This window comes from Sus scrofa, chromosome 6 (assembly GCF_054392235.1).
Source record: "Sus scrofa isolate SSC_HxYL_T2T_F1_AM1 chromosome 6, Sscrofa_HxYL_maternal_Yorkshire_Landrace_v2.0, whole genome shotgun sequence".
In the NCBI taxonomy this organism is placed as follows: Eukaryota; Metazoa; Chordata; class Mammalia; order Artiodactyla; family Suidae; genus Sus; species Sus scrofa.
Genome location: NC_139388.1, coordinates 16454303 through 16474879, shown reverse-complemented (window position 1 = coordinate 16474879; position 20577 = coordinate 16454303). Strand labels below are relative to the sequence as shown.

Below are 20577 nucleotides of genomic sequence, written 5' to 3'. Positions count from 1 at the left end.
GGAAGAGGCAGATGGACTCCCTGATCCCAGGGGGAGGAGGAGAGGTTTGGTCATGATGAAAAGCCATCAGAGACCTAGATGTCTTTATCTAAACACTGGCAAAAAAGTAGCACCTGGGTGAAGGGGGCAAGACCTCTCTGGGCTATTCTTGCAACGTCCTGTGAATCTGTAATTATTTCCAAATAAAAAGCAAAGTATTGGAGTTCCCGTCGTGGCGCAGTGGTTAACGAATCCGACTGGGAACCATGAGGTTGCGGGTTCGGTCCCTGCCCTTGCTTAGTGGGTTAAGGATCCGGCGTTGCCGTGAGCTGTGGTGTAGGTTGCAGACACGGCTCAGATCCCGCGTTGCTGTGGCTCTGGCGGAGGCCTCGGCTACAGCTCCGATTCGACCCCTAGCCTGGGAATCTCCATATGCCGTGGGAGTGGCCCAAAGAAATAGCAAAAAAAAAAAAAAAAAAAAAAAAAAAAGCAAAGTATTAACGATACCAGCAGTAGAGCGTCTAGATTTTCAAAATGGTGACCTGTCTGGTTCATCTTTGAGCTGGCAGAGAGAGGCAGGGAGCTATTCCTCAAGCACAGGTACCCTCGTGTCTAGCATGACTCCAGTCTTTGAAATCCTTGGTGGAAACAGGACGCCGTGTCTGGTAAGTTGATGAGGCCTGTGTGTCTCACTCTACCTACCCAGGCATATTTTTCTGCTTATTGAGTAAGTGGTTGTACCTCTAATGTGCTTTCTAGAGAGCTACAGGGGCAGCGTAGCTTGCAGTCGTGGAAAATTGGGATTGCATTTTGAACAGAAGGTTCTTGACCTCACTGGGCTGGACTCTGGGACAGATTCCACACCATCAGTCAGGGAAGGGCGGCAGCTGAGCCGTGGCGACCCCCACTGGCTGTGCCAGTCCCCGCAGCCCTGGCCTTTGAGACACAGCACACACCCCACTCCCCACCCCGGCCCCCACAAGATTCCTCTCTGAAACATCTTTAAGTGCTTGGTTGGAGGCAGAATGAAACCATACAGGTTTAACGACCATGTTGGCAGCAAAGCAGACCCTTTAAAGGAACTGTTCTCTGTATTTGGGGAGGAAGAGAATCGAGCCAGACCTCTGGCCACTTAGCAAGTGCAGCAGCTCCGAGGGAGATATGAGTACGAAACCCTCGCCTCTCCTCTGGGGTGGGACTTGCAGGCAAAGGCCAGGAGCAGCTCCACATTCCACAACAGCGTGAAGATCGCAAAGTCCAGCAGCAGAGATGACCTTTCGGAAGTCGTGCGCTTCTGCTTTCTCGAGGGGGAGGGTGAGGCCATGGAGAGAGCTCACTGCCCCTTTCAGTTCATTTGCATCATGAGCTGAGTGACCATTTGCAGATCCAGTGAAGCTTCTGTGAGTGGCGTGCTGGGCTCATTATCCCAACTCAGGCATTAAGTATGGAGTTGTGTGAATTTCTTTCCCCCTTAGTCAGTGGAGATAGATAAAAGATTGCTGTAAATTTCTGGGGCAGGTGGCGAGCTGGTTTACGGAACACAAGGCGATGAGAACCTCTGGCTTACGGAAAGTAGCATGAATTAATAATCATTTAATTGGCTCCTCCATTATGTTGCTGGTTTGGGAGATGGAAGTTTAGATGGAGGGGCTGTCAGTGGTACTTTAGCTCAGAGGCTGATGGTTGAGAAGCAGGGGCGGCAGCTGCCTTTGGCCTCTCCGCAAGGATGACACATCTGGCAGCATCCCCGGCCTTCCGTGGGCTCACCTTGGGGTCCCCAGAAGGAAGAGGGTGGGCACTTTGGTGAACACCGCTTCCAAATGCCACAGCCCCATGGAAGGAGGATATCCACACGGGACTCCCCAGCGACTCGGCCGCTCAGCGCACGCCCACGGCCGCCCCAAGGCAGGGCTCTGTGGCGGACAACGTCCACCAGGCCAGCGGCACCACTGGCGTGTTGAGGGACGAGAGGGTGAATTTTGCTCGGGAAGCAGAAACTTCCAGTACTTTTGATTTTCTTGGAGGGCAAGTTGATGTCTTGGGTCTTGGTTAATAATTAGAGAGAAGCCAAGAGCTGGGCGCCTTGAGTTTCCATTTCTACTTGATTTCCAGTGTTTTTTCAGATTTCTTTTTTTTTTCTTTTCTTTTCTTTTCTTTCTTTTTTTTTTTTTTTTTTTTTTTTCCTATTTGTCTTTTTAGGGCCATACCCCTGGCAGATGGAAGTTCCCGGGCTAGGGGTCGAATCGGAGCTGCAGATGGCAACCTACACCACAGCTCACGGCAACGCTGGATCCTTAACCCACTGAGCAAGGCCAGGGATTGAACCCACATCCTCATGGATGCTAGTCGCGTTCTTCAACCCCTGAGCCACTGTGGGATCTCCAGAAGGGTGGTTTTATCGGGTGAAGTTAAAGGGGCCATGTTCCCACAATAGGTGACCACTTTCTGACCCAAAATTGTACTTACCTGCTCTGCAGTTAGTCGCCTCCTACCTGAGGCCTTACTAGGCTTGTTTTAAATTATTCTATGTGCTTAGAACGTCATCAAACCACTTCTGGACAATTGCAGACAAAACTTGCATGAATTTAAATTGGCTCTTTTTTCGTCCCTACACCCTCTAATTAATATGCCAAAGGGGTACATTTTCAAGTATTTTTAGAAGATAAATATTCCCCAAGCAGATATGTTAAAAAAACAAAGGATATCTGGAAGTCGATGTCACAGAAATGATGTTTTTTCCTGAGGAAGCCTTGTGCAGTCTCCTGGCTTGCCCTGTGAAATGAGATTGATGCCAAGGATGCAGAGGAACCTACGAGAATAAAACTGAGAGTCATGAATCGGGTCAGCCTCAGTGTTTCTTTCTGTCAGGCGTAGTGGCCACCCCATCACACTTTAAGGGGGAGTGGTGGCTTTGGGCCTAGAAAGTCGACGTGGCGTGTTCTGTACTCCGTAACAAGGACATGCTGGTCCTGTTTGTGCCTCACCAGCAAGATGGTGAGCTTGCGTGTGGGGCAGCCTTAACTCCTGGCACCCCTCACACCTCCTAACACGTGGCAAGGAATGCACGGCTCCTGTGCCCCGAGGCTGTGGTCCGGGTTTCCCCCACCAGTTCCTTCCCCACTGCCCCTCCTGCCTCACTTCCTAGAGTGTGTAACAGACAGCACGTGCACTCGCGCGTTTCCTTGCCACATTTTTAGGCCCTTTGAAGTGCCAGGAGCCCAGCGTGTTGCCTGTGGAAGATTCATTGAGATTTAACACATATTTTCATAGGGCATAGCTGCCAAAATGAGGAAAAATCGCTTCAACCAGCAAAGCAAAAAATACCACCTGATGTTTTATACAGTGCGGATCCAAATATCAAAGTTTTCAGGGACAGTCAAATTTAAATGGTGAACTGTTTAACTTTAGTATTAAAAATAATATAAATATATGACAAACTTAGAAAATGGGGAACTGGTCCACAATGCCATCACCTAAAGACAACAATGGTTTTCATCTTTTTTTTCTAATGTCTGTTTTTCACAAAGCTGTATCATGGTATAATGCCCATTGTATCTTTTCTTTTTTTTCCAAAATCCTCAAAGACTTTTCCATATTGCTTTATTTTTAAAAACTTTTTACAATTTTATAATGATTTTTATTTTTTCCATTATAGCTGGTTTACAGTGTTCTGTCAGTTTTCTACTGTACAGCATGGTGGCCCAGTTACACATACATGTATACATTCTTTTTTCTCACATTATCAGGCTCCATCATGTGACTAGACATAGTTCCCAGTGCTACACAGCAGGATCTCATTGCTGATCCATTCCAAAGGCAATAGTCTGCATCTCTTAACCCCAAGCACCCCATCCATCCCACTCCCTCCCCTCCCCCTAGGCAACCACAAGTCTGTTGTCCATGTCCATGATTTTCTTTTCTGTGGAAAGGTTCATTTGTGCCATGTATTAGATTCTAGATATAAGTGATATCATACGGTATTTGTCTTTTTCTTTCTGACTTACTTAGTATGAGAGTCTCTGGTTCCATCCATGTTGCTGCAAATGGCATTACTTTGTTGTTTTTGATGGCTGAGTAGTATTCCGTTATGTGTATATACCACATCTTCCTAATGCAGTCATCTGTCAATGGACATTTGGGTTGTTTCCATGTCTTGGCTATCGTGAATAGAGCTGCAATGAACATGCAGGTGCATGTGTCTTTTTTAAGGAAAGATTTATCTGGATATGTGCCCAAGAGTGGGATTGCTGGATCATATGGTAGTTCTGTGTATAGTTTTCTAAGTTTTCCATACTGTTTTCCATCGTGGTTATGCCAATTTAGATTCCCACCAACAGTGTAGGAGGGTTCCCTTTTCTCCACACCCTCTCCAGCATCTGTTATTTGTGGACTTATTAATGATGGCCATATAGCTGTCATTTTTAATGTCATATAATACTCAATAGAGTGGCTGTACCATTGCTTCCTTAACTGTGCTCTATTGTAAAAGATCTAGATTGTTTCCAGTTCATTTTGTTATTATTGTAAAAGCCACCAAAGGTAGTAACCCTTCAAGTTGTTACCAGTGCAAACCGATGGTTCTGGGCACTGCTGAAATCGTGGCTCGACTCTGGAGCTCATCTGTTTCCACTTCACGTCTGTGACGTCAGAGAGGCCTTAAAGTGACCAGTCATTGATTTTCTTAAAATAATGTTTTAAGAACTGTGACACCTCTCCTAGAATTTACGTTTAAGTTTCAAAAAGTCTTCCAAGCAGAAAACCACGGTATTTTCCCTCCGGGTATTTGGACAACCTCATTTACTTACACCTACAATGTGTGCTAGTGACAGAACTGAAGTAGAAGTTGATTTCGGGACTCTGGCCTCTCGAAGTGGATCAGAGAGAAGCAGCTTGAGAAAACCTGGCACCGCAATGGAGGAGAGTAAACCCTCTCCCCGCCTGCTGACGCAGGACTCGCACAACTGTTTACCCGCCTGCAGAAATTACAGAAAGCCTTTAATTCCATGCTTCGATAGGGATTGACATGTTTCATTTTTAAAAAAAATTTGATCATAGTTGATTTACAGTGTTCTGTCAGTGTCTGCTGTACAGCCAAGTGACCCAGTCATACACATATAAACATTCTTTTTCTCATGGTTTTCCATCATGTTCCATCACAAGTGATTGGATATATTTTAAGGTCTGGAGTCAAGCTCGGAAGGGGGTCTGTCAGCCTAGTTGACCCTCACTCTTAGGGGCAGTGCCCACACCACCCAGGGAAGCACAGTGGGGTTGTCTCTCGGTGCTCACGCACTCCAGTATCGGAAAGGCAGGGCTTTAGCTTTAGAGAAGCAGCCAGGGGAGCTGCAGTGGCTAATGTGCACTTCTAGATAGATCTGATCCTAATAAAAGTGAAGGCTGCCCTCAGCAGAAGGGAGATGAGCCTTAGACGTTTTTAACCCCAGTGAATGTGGTATTTCGCATTATAGCAGGGCTGTTGTGTTCCTCTGGAGAAAGAGGAAATGAGCGAGCGAGTGTCGATTTTATTTTTTAAAACACATTTTGTAAGGACTCACCTCCTGCTCACAAAAGAAGCTTTAGAATTCCAGAGCAGTCTGAGAGTATTATATATATATATATATATATATATATATATATATATTCATATATATGTATGTATGTATGTAATATATATATTCATATATATGTATGTATGTATGTATGTAATAAAAGTCCCCCTGTCCATGCAGGGGGCAAAGAATAGTGGCTTCTGACACCAGAATTCTCACCTCTGCCACCTCATCACAAGACATCATGGGTTCACCTCGAAGGAGGATGGACTCTTTGGTCCTGCAGCGATGCTAATGCTGCACTGGGTTCCACTCTGTTTGCTTTTCAGCCAGTGAGATGAGTTGGGTGGTCTCAGCCTCCTGCTCGTTCATCCACAACTGGTGAGCACCTGCATGGCTGGCAGTCGCTGTAAAACAGGGAGCAGGCAGATTGAAGGCACTGCCAAGGTGGTGTCCTGGCCTTAGAAGAGCAAGTGTTGTTGCAGGTCAGGCCGACTGACGAAACGATGGGATGGGTGCTTAGAATCCTCTTGGCTTGCTCCTGGTGGAAGGAGGAGCAGAGAGCGAGCGGCTTTTACCTGTAAGCCCTGAACCTAACCTAATCCTTCGGGTTGGAGGTGGCCATAGGGAAGGTGAGGGTTGGCTCTGACAAGTCACCATCTGAAGGGTCGCCGAAGCCTTCACCCACCCCATCTTTAGAATTCATTTGCAGGGTTAATGTATAAAAGACAACCAGTAAGCAAAAATGAAAAATGATGGAGAATAAGAAACCTTCTAGGGGCAGGGGGACCTTAATTCCCTGAAACATTAATTAAAGACTCCTATTGTGCAAACGTTCAGGCAGGGACCCATCACAGTCTGAGGTCTAAAACCTGCGACGCAAGGTTTCCAGGGATCAGGTCTGCAGGGGCCAGGAGATGGGAAGTGGGCCATGGGGGAACCAGACTAGAATGTTACAGCACCTAGTTAATCGGCAGCCAGTCCATCACATTAAATATCCAGCCGTCATGTATTACCTTTCAAGTGAAAATGAATAACTCCCATTAAGAGCAAAATGGGTTTGAAGTCGATTCGAGACAGATTAAAGTACTGTTATGAATGTGTGTGTTGGAGGAGGAGGGGTCTGTGTGTAAGATGCTTGTCCTTGTACTTTTTAAATAATAGATGTTCTATAAACTTATGTGGACCAGGTTACCAAGATACTGGGGTTAAAGGTCACAAGATGTGCATTCTGGGAAGAGCATCAACTTCCTGGAATATTTCCTGCATTTAGCAATTTTTTTTTCAAAATTATCATTTGGCCTTAAGATTTTAATGAATAAAATTGATTTTCTACAATTGTTTATTAAAGCACACATCTGTAATGACAGCATCTTGGGTATCTATGTCGGAACAAATTTCAAAGCTGGCAACACATGCGAGGTAATGAGACTGGAAGAGACAGAAAGCAGTTTGACCAAAGAGTAAAAATGAGGCTTCTTGAACACACACACACACACACACACACACATCCTTTTTCTCACATTATCCTCCATCATGTTCCATCACAAGTGACTCGATATAGTTCCCTGGGCTATACAGCAGGATCTCATTGCTTATCCACTCCAAATGCAATAGTTTACATCTACTAACCCCAAACTCCCAGTCCATCTCACTCTCCCCTACCCCGACCCCCATTTGGCAACCACAAATCTGTTCTCCATGTCCATGAATTTGTTTCTTTTCTGTAGATAGGTTCTTTTGTGCCATGTATTAGATTCCAGATATGTGATGATATATGGTATTTGTCTTTCTTTCTGACTTCAGTTGAGTCCCTAGTTCCATCCATGTTGCTGCAATTGGCATTATTTTGTTCTTTTTATGGCTGAGTAGTATTCCATTGTGTATATATATATACCACATCTTCTTAATCCAATCATTTGTTGATGGATATTTAAGTTGTTTCTGTATCTTGGCTATTGTGAATAGTGCTGCAATGAACATGGGGTACGTGTATCTTTTTGAATGAAAGTTTTGTCCGGATATATGCCCAGGAGTGGGATTGCTGAGTCATATGGTAGTTCTATGTATAATTTTTTAAGTTTTCCATAGTGGTTGTACCAATTTACAAACATAAGACAAGACAACCATAAAACTTCTAGAAGAAATCATAGGCAAAACATTCTCTGACATCAGCCAGAAAAATGGTTTCTTAGGTCAGTCTCCCAAGGCAACAGAAATAAAAACACAAATAAACCAATGGGACCTAATCAAACTTACAAGCTTTTGCACAGCAAAGGAAACCATAAAAAAAAAAAGAAAGAAAAAAAAAGAAAAGAAAAGAAAAAAAGAAGAAGCCTACGGAATGGGAGAAAATAGTTTCAAACGATGCAACCAACCCGGACCTAATCTCCAAATTATAAACTTAAACAGCTCAACAGCAAGAAAACCAACAACCCAATTGAAAAATGGGCAAAAGACCTGAATAGACATTTCTCCAAAGAAGATACACAGATGGCCAACAAGCACACGGAAAAATGCTCAACATCACTAATTATTAGAGAAATGCAAATCTATAATGAGATACCACCTCACACCAGTCAGAATGGCCATCATTGACAAGTCAACAAATAACAGATGCTGGAGAGGATGTGGAGAAAAGGGTACCCTCCTTCACTGTTAGTAGGGTTTTTTTTTTTCTTAGCACTTTTATCAAATTATGAAAAATGAAATTACATATCTGAAACAAGTGAGAGAGCCAAACGTCAGATACTGACCAGGTTTTGGAATGACTAAATCTGAACATCTGGGGATCCATATTTATACTGGAGGAGCCCTGCTTATTTACCCTGGTTAAACCCTTTTAGCCCAGCTGTTTTCTCATCAGACTCCTTTTCTATGCTCCAGAGAACTCCCTATGCCAACCCACTGTTGGTCGTGTGACTCTCCTCCTTCATTGGTGTCTTGAGCCTTTGCTGGAGTGGGGTATAGAGGGCATGGTTTGGGCAAGCAGATGGGAAACTCTCCCTCTTACCACCCGCTCTGAATAAACTCTTGTGTCTGGAGCTTTGGCTAGATTATAAGTTGGACTCATTTCCCATCTACTTCCACTCTTGAGTTAATTTCTTCCCCAAAAGCAATTTGCTGAATCCAAACTTGACTCTTTTTGGCACATGCTCACATGCAGATATCCGTGTGAACTCTTCTCGGGTCACATTTATCACATCTCCTGTGATGGTGCTGCGCTGTGATTTCAAGAACTGCGACAGTAACATTGGGAGCGCCCAGTTCATTCCATCTATGAAGGCAGAGTGTATCTGGTACTCGGGGTGACTCATGGTTGGTGAAGCAATTGGAGAGACTTTCCCACCCACCCTCAGCCCGACTGCTCCCGATAAACCCCATAATCCAATGGTGTGATTGGGGGGAGCAATTCAGAATAGACTGAATTCAGCTCACTTCAACTTGGAGCCTTTTAGTCCATTTCTTTACTCTTTTCCCCCCAGTGTTCAGTTGTTAAAGTTGTATAGACAGAAATTCACAGGGGAAAGAAAGAAACACTTGCTGCTTTTCCAGCATGCCTGATAAATCAGTCCGGATGCTCACCCTACTTTAATTTTGGTGTTTCCAGAAACTCTTGTGCTATAAATGAATGTTGATTTTCACCCAACGCAAACCCTCTGGGAGCTGGCCTGGTCTGGCTGCTGTATTGTATCTTCTGCTTTTCCTTCCAGCATCGTCCAGCCAAGCAGAGAAGGAGCTGACAGATTCTCCTGCAACCTCCAAACGCATCTCCTTTCCAGGTAGCTCAGAGTCTCCTCTCTCTTCAAAGCGACCAAAAACATCGGAGGAGACCAAACCGGAGCAGGTGAGCTCGGAAGGGGCTCTGCTTGGGGGAGCGTTTCAGAGGCCGGTGGGGAGTCAGTCTCGGGCAGGTGGGCTGGGGGCAGGCACAGTGCTGGCGGGAACGGCAGATTCAGCAGGGGGCGGACGTGTTCCCCACAGATGTACCAGTGTCCCTATTGCAAGTACAGCAACGCCGATGTCAACCGGCTGCGGGTGCACGCCATGACGCAGCACTCGGTGCAACCCATGCTCCGCTGCCCCCTGTGCCAGGACATGCTCAACAACAAGATACACCTCCAGCTGCACCTCACCCACCTCCACAGTGTGGCGCCCGACTGCGTGGAGAAGCTCATCATGACGGTAGGGTGTGCGGGAGCAGGACCTTGGGGCTTTTCTTTCCCCTGGCGGGGGGGTCATCGGGGGTGCCAGAACGTGGACACGACCCTGTGCTGTTGTAGAGAGCTTCCTGGGACCTCTGCTTACCTGCCGAGACTTGGCCTGGCTCTGGCCCAAAGGGCTGAAAACATTCCATTCACCCTCTCTCCCCACAGGCTGCAGTTACCTAGATGAGCTAACCGTTTACATGAAGAAATTATCATTCAGATTCTCCAAATCCTTATCCAGCAGGTTATCTTCTAGGTTGCTCTTAGATTGATGATGTCGTATTGCATCCTCACAACCGCTGTTTAAAAAAAGTGTGACCCGTTTACATTAATGACTGAGGAAACTGAGGCTCAGAGAAGTTCATTGCCTTGATGCCACTTGTAAGTGGCAGATTCTGAGATTTGAGCCCACATTGTCCAATGTGAGGACTGTAGCCCTGTGATATGGGGGTCTCTCAGTGCATGCTTTCATTCTCAAAGCAGGAAGCTGCTCCGTTGGCTAAATGGTTGATTCATGAATGAGGGCTTTGCATTCTGAACATGAGGTTGCTGTACCTGCAGGGCATGGCTCTAAGTGGCCACTGTTAACATGGCCCAAAAGATTAGTGTCAAGATTTAAATCTAATGTAATGTGGAAACTTTTCAAAATACTATAGGTGATACAATATCCTCCTTCCTATCTGTGCTTGGGCTGCTGGAAAGCCCTTTCCTGATGACTAGAGGGAAAACCTCCAATGAGAAGTATTCTTACTCTAACTTCCTTCAACAGTGGATTAATAGGAAGTTAATTTGATTGCCTTTTTGCTGGAAGATTCCTGTGCTGGGTGCAGACATATAACCTCTAGGCATTTCCCCTTCCACTTGGTTATGCAAAATTAATGAGTAATGTGATGTCGTGTATACATATATTTGATGATGCATCAAAAGAACCTTAGCAGCCAGTAGGAAACTCAAAGCTGAGCTAGCATGAGTTTCATTTAGAGTTTAAGTTGACTTTCCATGGGTACTTTCAAATAGATAGCCTGGTGAACATTGTTGAAAGATCCTCTGTAAACGGAAACTTCCTTTTGTGGATGGGTGGGTTTCTCTGTTACAAGTTTCCTTGGAATTCTCACCAACCTTGGAAGTAACAAGGGGCATTTTCTCAGGCCTCACCACACTTCCCACTCATACCCTGGAACTCTGGGAGCCTGGAGAACAAGGAAGAGACACAGGAGGGAAGCATTTTCAATACTTAATGGCATTATCCTTTTGCTCTGGTGATTATTTTTCCTGTTTAATATCAATCTGGTCTAGGGAATGTGAGCCTGTAGTGATCTGTATGATTGGTTTACAGTAGACAGTAGTCTCATTTATACATCCCTAGGGACCAGTATATAAATTAGACATCCATTGTTTGTCATACTCTTGTAACGGCAACAGTATGATACATTCAGAGTAGCCAGTCTGGTGGTGACTATGAATCTTCTTCATTTACCACCAGCATCTTTGAGAGCAGGCTGTTACTGCTGGGTTTGCTCTGGTACCAATCCCTAGGATATTTCTGAGTGTTACCCACTCAAGCCATGATTTTCAGCCTTTTTGTTTGTTTGAGACTCTACTGAAAGTGATTCAATAGCTTTACCAGGTTATTCTATGCACAATGAAGTCTGATGACCACTGTAAAAAACTCCATGTATGCTGCATGTGCAGAATGCCAGCAAGCATAAGGATACCAGAATATTCACCCATGGAACCAGGAACCCTATTGGAGGAGAATCCCTGACAACATAATTTTATAGGAGAAACATGTTCCCTAAAGGGCCTGTACTTGGCACCATATACAGAAACCCCTGTGTGCCTACTTCATCTTTCCACAATAGGCGAGATGTTTTCTAGACATTTCTGGAAAAAATGTGCAAATTGTGGGAAATGTGTTGACTATAGGAAGTTCATTTGCTGGCAACAAGAGAAAGTTAGTGGATTCAGAAATAAAGTTGACGGAGTTCCTATCGTGACACAGTGGAAATGAATCCAACTAGGAACCATGAGGTGGCGGGTTCGATCCTTGGCCTCACTCAGTGGGTTAAGGATCCGGCGTTGCCATGAGCTGGGTGTAGGTCGCAGACATGGCTCGAATCTGGCGTTGCTGTGGCTCTGGCGTAGGCCAGCAGCTACAGCTCCAATTGGAGCCCTCGCCTGGGAACCTCCATGTGCTGCGGGTGCGGCCCTAAAAAGACAAAAAAAAAAAAAAAATTGAAAGTTGTGGGAAATATAATCATATGATGGTTTTATCCTTGACTTAAAGCTGTAGGTAAGGTACTCTTTGTTTGCATGACAAGATGGAGTTTTTGCATGGCTGTCAGTATTGAATTGGCTTCTCCAGTCATGAGGATGGTTTGCATTGAGCCAAAATAAGCAGTACCACCTTGATCCTTGAACAGGATGGAGAGGAAAAGATGAGCAGCTGGGCTTAGAGGGGAATCTGTGGCCACACATTGGGGTGAAGCAGCATCCTGTCTGAGGGCTGGGCTGCTGATCTTGGTCTCCACCCTGACAAATTAAACAGCTGCTGCTGTCCTTCCTCTGAAGAGTTTGGTGTTAAAATGGAATTTGCAATTGTTTTATATATAAGTGATTATAATGAACCTGTGGTTAAAGTCATGCCTCTGGAGGATATTTTTACAGTGATTTTATTAGAAAATTGGCCAAGGGAAAGTACTGGTTAGGCTCCCTGACTATATATCTGTTGCTGGCCAACTAGAGCAGGAATCTCTGAAAACAGCATGATGAGAAATGCCCCTCAAATCAGAGCTCCATTTTCTAAGCCATCTCATTAAGGAATGGTCAGTGTGAGTCATTCATCCTCCAGGAGGAAAAAGTTAGGTCTGCTTTGTCCCTGAGGGGTTACGATGGATGGCAGTGAGAGGAATGAATCTTCTTCCCTGCCAGATGGTTTGGCTGCAGATTAGGAAAAGCTGGAGAAATCCACCAAATAGACAATTCATGGCAGATATAGGGTGTGTCCAGGGTATCTAAAGCTATAAATTCTGGTAAATATTTTTTGCTATCTGGGCCCAAGTTCTCAGGATCTGGCTTGAATTGGGTTGCAGTCCCTCTAAAAGTAAATTCCACCCTGATAAATGGAAATAGATTACTTTCTACACAGTGTCTTTCCGTTCAGTTGTAAATGGAGAGTGTTTTGAGGAGGCTTCATTTAATAATACCTTATCAGACAGCTTTCAGGAACCTGCAGTGTCTAATATGTCTGTTGCTATGGTAACAGCTGCTTGCTTATGCTCTGCATCTCATATCTATGTCTTCCATGGGCCCCCTTTTTACCGATGAAGAGGCTTGAAAAATATTCTCCGCTGGGAACAATTGCAGCTCTGGCCCTCCCATATGGAAACTGCACCCACAGCACTTCATTCCGCTTGGCCTATTGGAAACAGAGCTCCAAAGGGTGTCTTTACCCACGTCATATGAAAGGACATCTATAAAGCTTAAAGCACTGGGACAAGTGCCCTCCAGACCTAGCTGAGCAGCCCACCCCCCAAGCCAGGGCCACGGAACTATTTACAGAGAAGTGAGAGATTGCCAGTAGGTGGTGGGGACTTGGGGGCTGCTGCTCATGTCCTCCTTGTCCCACTCTTTTAGCAGAGGAGGGTTGAGGGCGTGGGGTACAGGTTTCTGGTCCCTAAATGAGAATGAAAAAGACCACCCAGCATGCACTTCAGTACTCTTAAATTATTCTAATTGATCATGCGTCCTTCTCAGTGGCACGACACACCACTGGGATTGTGGAGCATTAATATGGAGGGAATTGTCTTTGTTGCTCGAGCACGTCACAAAGTATGGTGGCCCAGTGGAGAAGGGGATTGGCCCTGAAGCAGCCCAGGAGCACCTTTTCCTCTAGCCCTTCGTCTTTGCTCCCTTTGGTAGTTCCTAGTTATTCAGTATGTTTTGTCCAGGCACAGATCCTCCTCCTCTCCTGGCCCTTCACTGCCTTCAGCCCCCCAGCCCCCAGCCCACCGGCCCAGGCAGTAGTCTGTCCTTGTGATTGTTTTGCTCAGCATCTGTCTCTCTCTGTGCTCGTCTGTGCCTGTGCATCCAAGTCTCCAAGTCAGGCTGGTCGCCTGGCCCCCCCCATACTGGGGCTCTTGGGTGGCCACCGGCCCTGGGGCTGTTGCACCCGCCTGGGTACCAGCTCTCACTTTGTCTCCATCTCAGAGGAAGGTAATGAAAATAATCGGGCTTCATTAATTCCAAGCCCTGTGAGATGATAGCCATTTGGAGCCTGTTTGCCAATTAGATGGTCTAAATTAGAAGTGACCTTGGTATACTGCCACTGCTTGCCTCTCTGAGTCTAATGAAGCTTTTCTCGCCAATTCCGTCTCCTTCTCAGCTCCCTTCTCTCTCGCTCGCTCTCTCTTGCTCGCTCTCTCGGGGTGTGTGTGTGTGTGTGTGTGTGTGTGTGTGTGTGTGAACTGTTCATGTGTTTCCTGTTCTCCACCTACCTCCTTTTTTAGTATTTCTTAGTTTAAAATCTGGTTCAGGGATGCATTTTCTGACCCACATGAATGTTATGATGACCCTGAATCTTTTTCCTTAGAGGTTTTAGATTTAAAAAAAAAAAAAAAAACCAAAAAAGCAGGGAAGGGGAGACAACCACATAGAAGACATTTTAGAAGGACAACAAGACAAAGAGAGAAATAACCTTTTAGGCTCTGTGGTCCAGTGCCCAGCCCAGCGCATTTGTAAGGTAGTGAAGCAGAGAAAAACCTCTGAAGCTCTGCTGCCAGGAGGTGCCTGGCTTGCTGGCTGTAGACGCATGGAGACCAGCTTGAGGGTCCCGGCAGCTGTGGAGGTCAGGAGAGGAAGTGGGCCACCAAACCCTTGCTGGTACCATCGGCTCTGGATACCCGACTAGCTAGAATGCTCAGTTCTGGAGGCACTTGGCTTTTAACTTCATGCTTCAATTTTTTGAACAGGACCAGTACCTCATTCACAAGGGTGGAGAGACTGGCCGGGTATATGCAGGAAGGCTTGTGTCTGAAGCTTTCCCTCTTGGTTTCCCCTCCATCTGAGGTTCTTCATTCTATGGATTTTTCACTGAAAAGTAAAAGACTTGAGTCTCCTTGGGAATCTAGGTTTTGGCACATCTGTACTTTGACTTGGAATGGGGAAAGAAGGAAGCTCTGCTTGGGAAAGTGATGCCAAGGCTGTGGGGATGAGGGTCTCAGAGAAGCCAGGTTCGATACTTGCTCTAAGAAAGTGGCTTTGCTTTCTGGCGTGTGGAATTTGTTAGTTGCACTGATCTAACCTCAGGGTGGCCTCGAGAGGTGAATGTGCATGAACAGTCTCATTAAGAATTTAGCGAGGCTTATATACTCCTTGGCTACTCAGGGTGTTATATTTGGCCATTCCACATCCATGACCCAGAGAAAGCAAGGAGTGGAGAGGGCGCCTTACAATTCCAGCTTCTTTCCAGAAAGAATAAACATCGATGTTGGCTCCTGCCGGGTGTCACAGTGGGGACCCGGCCTGCAGCTAAGACTTGAGGTTTTCTCAGGTGTGTCCTTGGGGCTTTCAGACCGCTCACCTCATAGAAATCTGAAAGGCATTAAATCATAATCCAAAACAATGGTGAACTGATCAGAAGGTAGGAACTTCGGTACTTATGAAATCACCTTTCCTGGTAGTTCAAGGGCAGTTAACTCAAGTCCAGGAATATCCCTCTAGGGAGCCTGTGATTTCCTGAAATTATCTGCAGGAGTCTGTGTTTGAAACTATTTTTCTAGGAGTTTGCAACTTTCATCATATTTTCTAACGAGCTTATGATGTCTAAAAGGTTAATTATTCTGGGTGTGAGCTTCTCAGGCACAGGGACCTTGTCTTGCTCTGTCTCAAAAGCATGCAGCACAGGGACCTCGTATAATGTTTAGTGAAGGATGGTCAAATGAATGGATGAGCAGAGTCACTGCTTCTCATCAGCTAAGTTGTTTTGAAATTGCTTAAGCACAAAGATTTTTAGTATCAGTGTGGAACTCTTCTATTTTCAAGAACCGCTTAAACTTGAAGATTTTCAGCATCAGAGCCAAGCTCCACATTTCTCTGGTTATATGTGAGACCCATTTACTTGTTAGGAAGGTACTAGAACCACCGTTGTCTTATTTCAGCGCCCCTGCTCAGTTGATGTTTTCTCCCTACATTCTCATAACTCTGCATAGTAGACTTGGCTCAGAGTTGTGGGAAGAACACACGTAGGATCCAGATCATGGCCACTGCCACCAATCTTTTTCTCTTTCTTTTTTTTTTTTTTCTTTTTAGGGCCACACCTCGGCATATGGAGGTTCCCAGGCTAGGGGTCTGATCAGAGCTGTAGCTGCTGGCTGACACGTTAGCTACAGCTACTCAGGATCTGAGCCACGTCTCCAGCTTACACCATAGCTCATGGCAATGCTGGATCCTTAACCCACTGAGCGAGGCCAGGGATCAAACCCTCAACCTCATGGTTCCTCGTTGGATTCTCTTCCACTGCACCACGAGGGGAACTCTTGCTGCCAAATCTTGAGTGACTCAAATTCTGAGGAAGTAGTGGCTCCAACCAATTGAATTTCCTTACCAGAAAACTTTGACTTTGGGTAAAAAGGTCTATTTTCATAGTCTCAGGTCCCCTCCATACATTCATGAGCAGAGTCTGGGGCATGTAATTTAACCTACTCAGTGTTTATGGGTGTGAGATTATGGGAAGAATCCATCTGCACGGATGTCACTGTAGAAAGTGGAGGTGTTTATTCCGACTGATTGTGTGCCGCTTTCTGGCTAAACCTGAAACTTTGTGTTTGGCTTCTGAGTCTGTGGATGGAGGGAGTTAGGGAGGGAGAGTGAAGGTGGAATACCGAGCGAGCTCTCTGAGCAGGGGAGCTGTGGGGGCGGAATCCAGTCCTTCTTGGGTCTCCATGGTTTGGGCACTTTGGAGTGGCTCTGGTTTCGCTGTAGTCAGGTTTGGTCCGCTCACGTGGCCGCGTGCGCCAGTGCTCCTAGGGAAAAGGAAGAGTCTTTGCAGAACTGTGCTCAGCAGTGCTGAGCGACTGCCTTGCCCACAGACCTCGAGCTGTTCCTCAGACACTGTGGCTATGACTGAACCTTCCACACAGTCTGGCAGCCAGATATGCCTGGGAAACAAGGGGTGCCAAGGCAAGTGTTTGAAGGAATTCTGCCTTTGGCCAACTCTCATGTTCCTCCATGAGCAGAACTCCTTAGTGAGCCACTGGCAGGACTGTATTTTTAGCTCTTTATGAAAATGTATGGAAACTTCGAGTGACAAGCTTGAGAAACTGGTAGGAGAGGGAGGAGTGGACCGAGACAGGGGGAACATGAGTGTCTGAGAGCTGACATGGAGTCCTCCAGTGTCAGCACCCAAAGAGGCACCCATTTCAACCTCTCTGTTCAGACACGTGCACAGACAGACCCCCAGCAGAATGTCTAGATCTTTAGGATTCCCTTTGGGGATCTTTTTCTTTGCCTCTGGGGAATTTCTTGCCCATTAAAATTTTATGTACCAGCCTTCTTGTTTGTTTGTTTTCAGGGAGAGGTTGGGTACACTATAGATGAGAAGATGCAGGTAGATAAAAGTAATTGCTTAAACACATATGGGGCAAGACTTACAGGTTTGGAGGCCCAGATTAAGATGCAGAGGAGCATGTGAGGTTGATGATTATATTTCGGGGAGAGTTAATTGATGGAAGGTGAAGGCAGACAAAGAACTGCTGCTTACTGCCTTCTTGAATCCCAATCAGGAATTATGATTAAAGTCGCGGCGAGACAACAGAGGGCTGATGAATTGGTGTCTTTTTTTTTTTTCTTTTTTGCCGTCATTCACACTTGATTGACTTCAACCTTTCAAGTGCAAAAGTCTCTCTTTTCCATTATTATTCATAGCCATCTGAGTTTTTCTAATTAAAGTGTATGAAAACAATTACTGATCCGTCGTACTGAGTCTGTTAGAGGGGATGTCTGCCTTACTGTAATGCGTATAAAAAGCCCACAGTTTTCTATAATGATGTGCAGCTGAGGTGTTAGATAATTTTATTCTTTTTTACTCTGTAGGGCTTTTTTTTTTATTTCTCATGATTCATTTTTCATAATTCCTAAAGATCCCAGGAAAGGACTGATCCTGCAGCTACAACCGAGAAAGGAGGTGGGGGGGAGTCTTTTTTCCTTTCCCTTTCTCCCCCTCTTGCCCCCAACCTCGTGCTCCCCCTTGGTTGAGGACCATAAATTAATCGGTGACCTTTCACTTCTTGGATTCCCGCTGGACTCCCCAACCACACCGGTCAGAAATGCTTTCTATTAAAAAGAAAATAGATGGAATGAGTTTGGCAATCTCCGCTCCATTCCTAACGATTCATCAGCAGCTAGTCTTAACCAGCTGCTGACGAGCTTTGTGTGAGGGTGCAGATGTCTGTCTGTGTGAGCAGGAATTCTGTGTCAGTCACATGCACCTGCCATGCACCTGTTCTTCGTAAACACAGGGTTTCTCAGAGCCCTTCTCCACAGTGCCTGTTGCTTGATTTTTGCTCCTACAGGCCGCTGGGTTGCTGGAATTATTCTAATACCCCAGTATGTCCCAGGGAGTTGGCTTTTTGGTATGATGGGGACAGCTGTCCAGGTTTTCTCTAGGAGTGAAACCTACCACCGATGATTCTAGTGAACATGTCAGCAGCAATTATGAGCCAGGCCAGGGTCCTCAAACCGTTAAAAGTTAATAGTAACTTATTTTAAATATTTAATTTTGAACAGTAATCTAGGTGTTCAACAGCAAGGTACTATCTCAGTAGTCATGTTTAATGGAAAAATAATGCCCCCAGGTGGGGCTGGGTGCCGTGTAGAAAGGTAACGGCAACTCCTTAAGTGTCTGTTCCTGTAACCCCAGGGTCAGGCTATTTCTCAGGCTGTCATCAAACAGGGAATGATTTCTAATTCATTTGGGAACATCACTGCCAACTATCTTCCCACCCTGTAGGAGGCAAACGGATGTTGCTTCTTTTGGAATGAACAACCTTTGATCCTTACTTTGGATATTGAGGCCTTCTTATCACATTAATGTAGGACAAAATGATACCGTGTTTGGACAAGCTTCTGGCCAGATGGCATGGAAGCCTGGAGAAACATCTAAAGCTCTGACTTTAAACTGCAGCTCTTCTGACCCAGGCTCATTCTGGAATTGCTGTACTAAGAAACAGCAGCCCTGGCCCAGGTGGGCCTGCCCTGTTGTAGAACGTGTGGCTGGGCCACGGGCTGCGAGTTCCCGCTGATGCTGTGTATCTTGGGCAAAGACTCCAGGAGAAATCCTGGCTGCAGTGAGTCATAAGAAGTGCTTGTTAGCACTTGATCTCAGCTTGTAAAGGGTTACAAAATGTTGTTTCCTGGAAAATCTGCCAACGTGTCTGCGTGTCCTTAGCCTTCCCTTTGTTCTCTCCCCTGCTTCTTACCCTTTCCTTCGCTCTCATTCCCCTCCTCTTCTTGCCTGAATACATTTTGAAAACAGTACTACAATGCTCCCTGCTTCAAGATTACAGTGTACTTTACTAGGTATGATTTAATTAGGGCCCTTATTATGTTTTCAGCAGCTTAAGGTGGGCCTTTCAACTTATCTACCTAATTGGTTGCACAAGAAGTTTCACAGCCCATGACAAAACATTGTCAGTGATCAAAGTCAAAATTCTGCATAAAGGAAAAATATTAATAATAAGATTATTCTTCAAGTGTGCACTGCTAATTATGTCCAGAATGTAACCGTAGAAACACTTTTGACTGATGTGAGCTTTGTCTAATAAACATGAGTCTTCAGTGAGCTATGAAAAGTGACACCTCCAGCTTCACACTGGTGAAGGCTAATTTTGCTTATTAAATAATTTTTACAGATCTCCCCATTTTGTGTCTCTTTCCTCTCCATTTGACTCTGCTCGCTTCTCTGCCTCCTGCTCTTCAGGTGACTACCCCTGAGATGGTGATGCCCAGCAGCATGTTCCTCCCAACGGCGGTTCCAGATCGAGACGGGAACTCCAGTGTGGAGGAGGCAGCCAAGCAGCCCGGTTAGTGTCATTATTTTTGACTCCTGAGAACAGAAACAAAATGAAACCCAGGGTCAAAAGCAGTGGTGCCAAGAATTCTTTACAGTACTCCTAAGCCGAATGTAACTGCTCAAGGGATAAGGGGCACTGTTGTGTCAGCTACTTGAGACTCTGATTCTTGGCGTGATTTGTGTATTCCTCATATGGCTTGAAGTGAGAAAAAAATCAGGTGAGAACAGTGGGCTTTTTGATGGACACACGCCCCTTCGACTGTACACTGAGGGAGTTTTAATCAGAATCTCAGTCAGGAGACCCATGACTTAGCATCATAACCTGTTAAATACTCCCTCTCGGAGGACTTAGTTACTCGGGAGGGACTGGTGATCTCAGGTGCTCTCAGGGAAGTGGATTAGCTGCCTTTCTAGGAGCTGTCCCTGCACAGCGTTCTCCTTGGAGACCTCCAGGACTGCCTTAGGATGCCGCAGAGAGGTGCATTGGGAAAGAACTCGCTTGTAGACATAGATGCTGCGGGTGGCACCCCATGGTGGGTCCTAGCTGGGCGAGTCCTTACACCCCTGTTCACAAGTGTCTCCTACATCTCTGACTTCTTGTCACCAGCTGAGCTAGAAATTGGGAAGGGCTAATACCGTATCGCCCCGACTCCACCCTTGTGAGTTCTCCACATTAGACAGTGGACAGCTGATCTGAAAAAGGGTCAGAGAATATTTATAGGTGTGGTAATCTCACTGTAGCAAAAGTTTTAATGTATTTTAATAATTGGCC

General features: G+C 45.6%; 1 protein-coding gene and 1 long non-coding RNA gene across 8 annotated transcripts in view; one reads left to right on the top strand and one right to left on the bottom strand.

Moving 5' to 3' along the window:
• ZFHX3 (zinc finger homeobox 3) overlaps positions 1 to 20577 on the top strand; it is a 996345-nt gene that overhangs the window by 959933 nt on the left and 15835 nt on the right. For all 6 annotated transcript variants that reach the window (XM_084959702.1, XM_084959704.1, XM_084959703.1 and 3 more), the window contains 3 exons: positions 9242 to 9375; positions 9513 to 9713; positions 19713 to 19815. In XM_084959702.1, the coding sequence (XP_084815828.1) occupies positions 9242 to 9375; positions 9513 to 9713; positions 19713 to 19815 (438 nt within the window). The remainder of the gene's footprint in view (positions 1 to 9241; positions 9376 to 9512; positions 9714 to 19712; positions 19816 to 20577) is intronic.
• The window catches only part of LOC110261269 (uncharacterized), a 191986-nt gene continuing 189200 nt past the window's right edge, over positions 17792 to 20577 (bottom strand). For both annotated transcript variants that reach the window (XR_014805568.1, XR_002345305.2), the window contains exon 8: positions 17792 to 19838. This is a non-coding gene — a long non-coding RNA (uncharacterized LOC110261269). The remainder of the gene's footprint in view (positions 19839 to 20577) is intronic.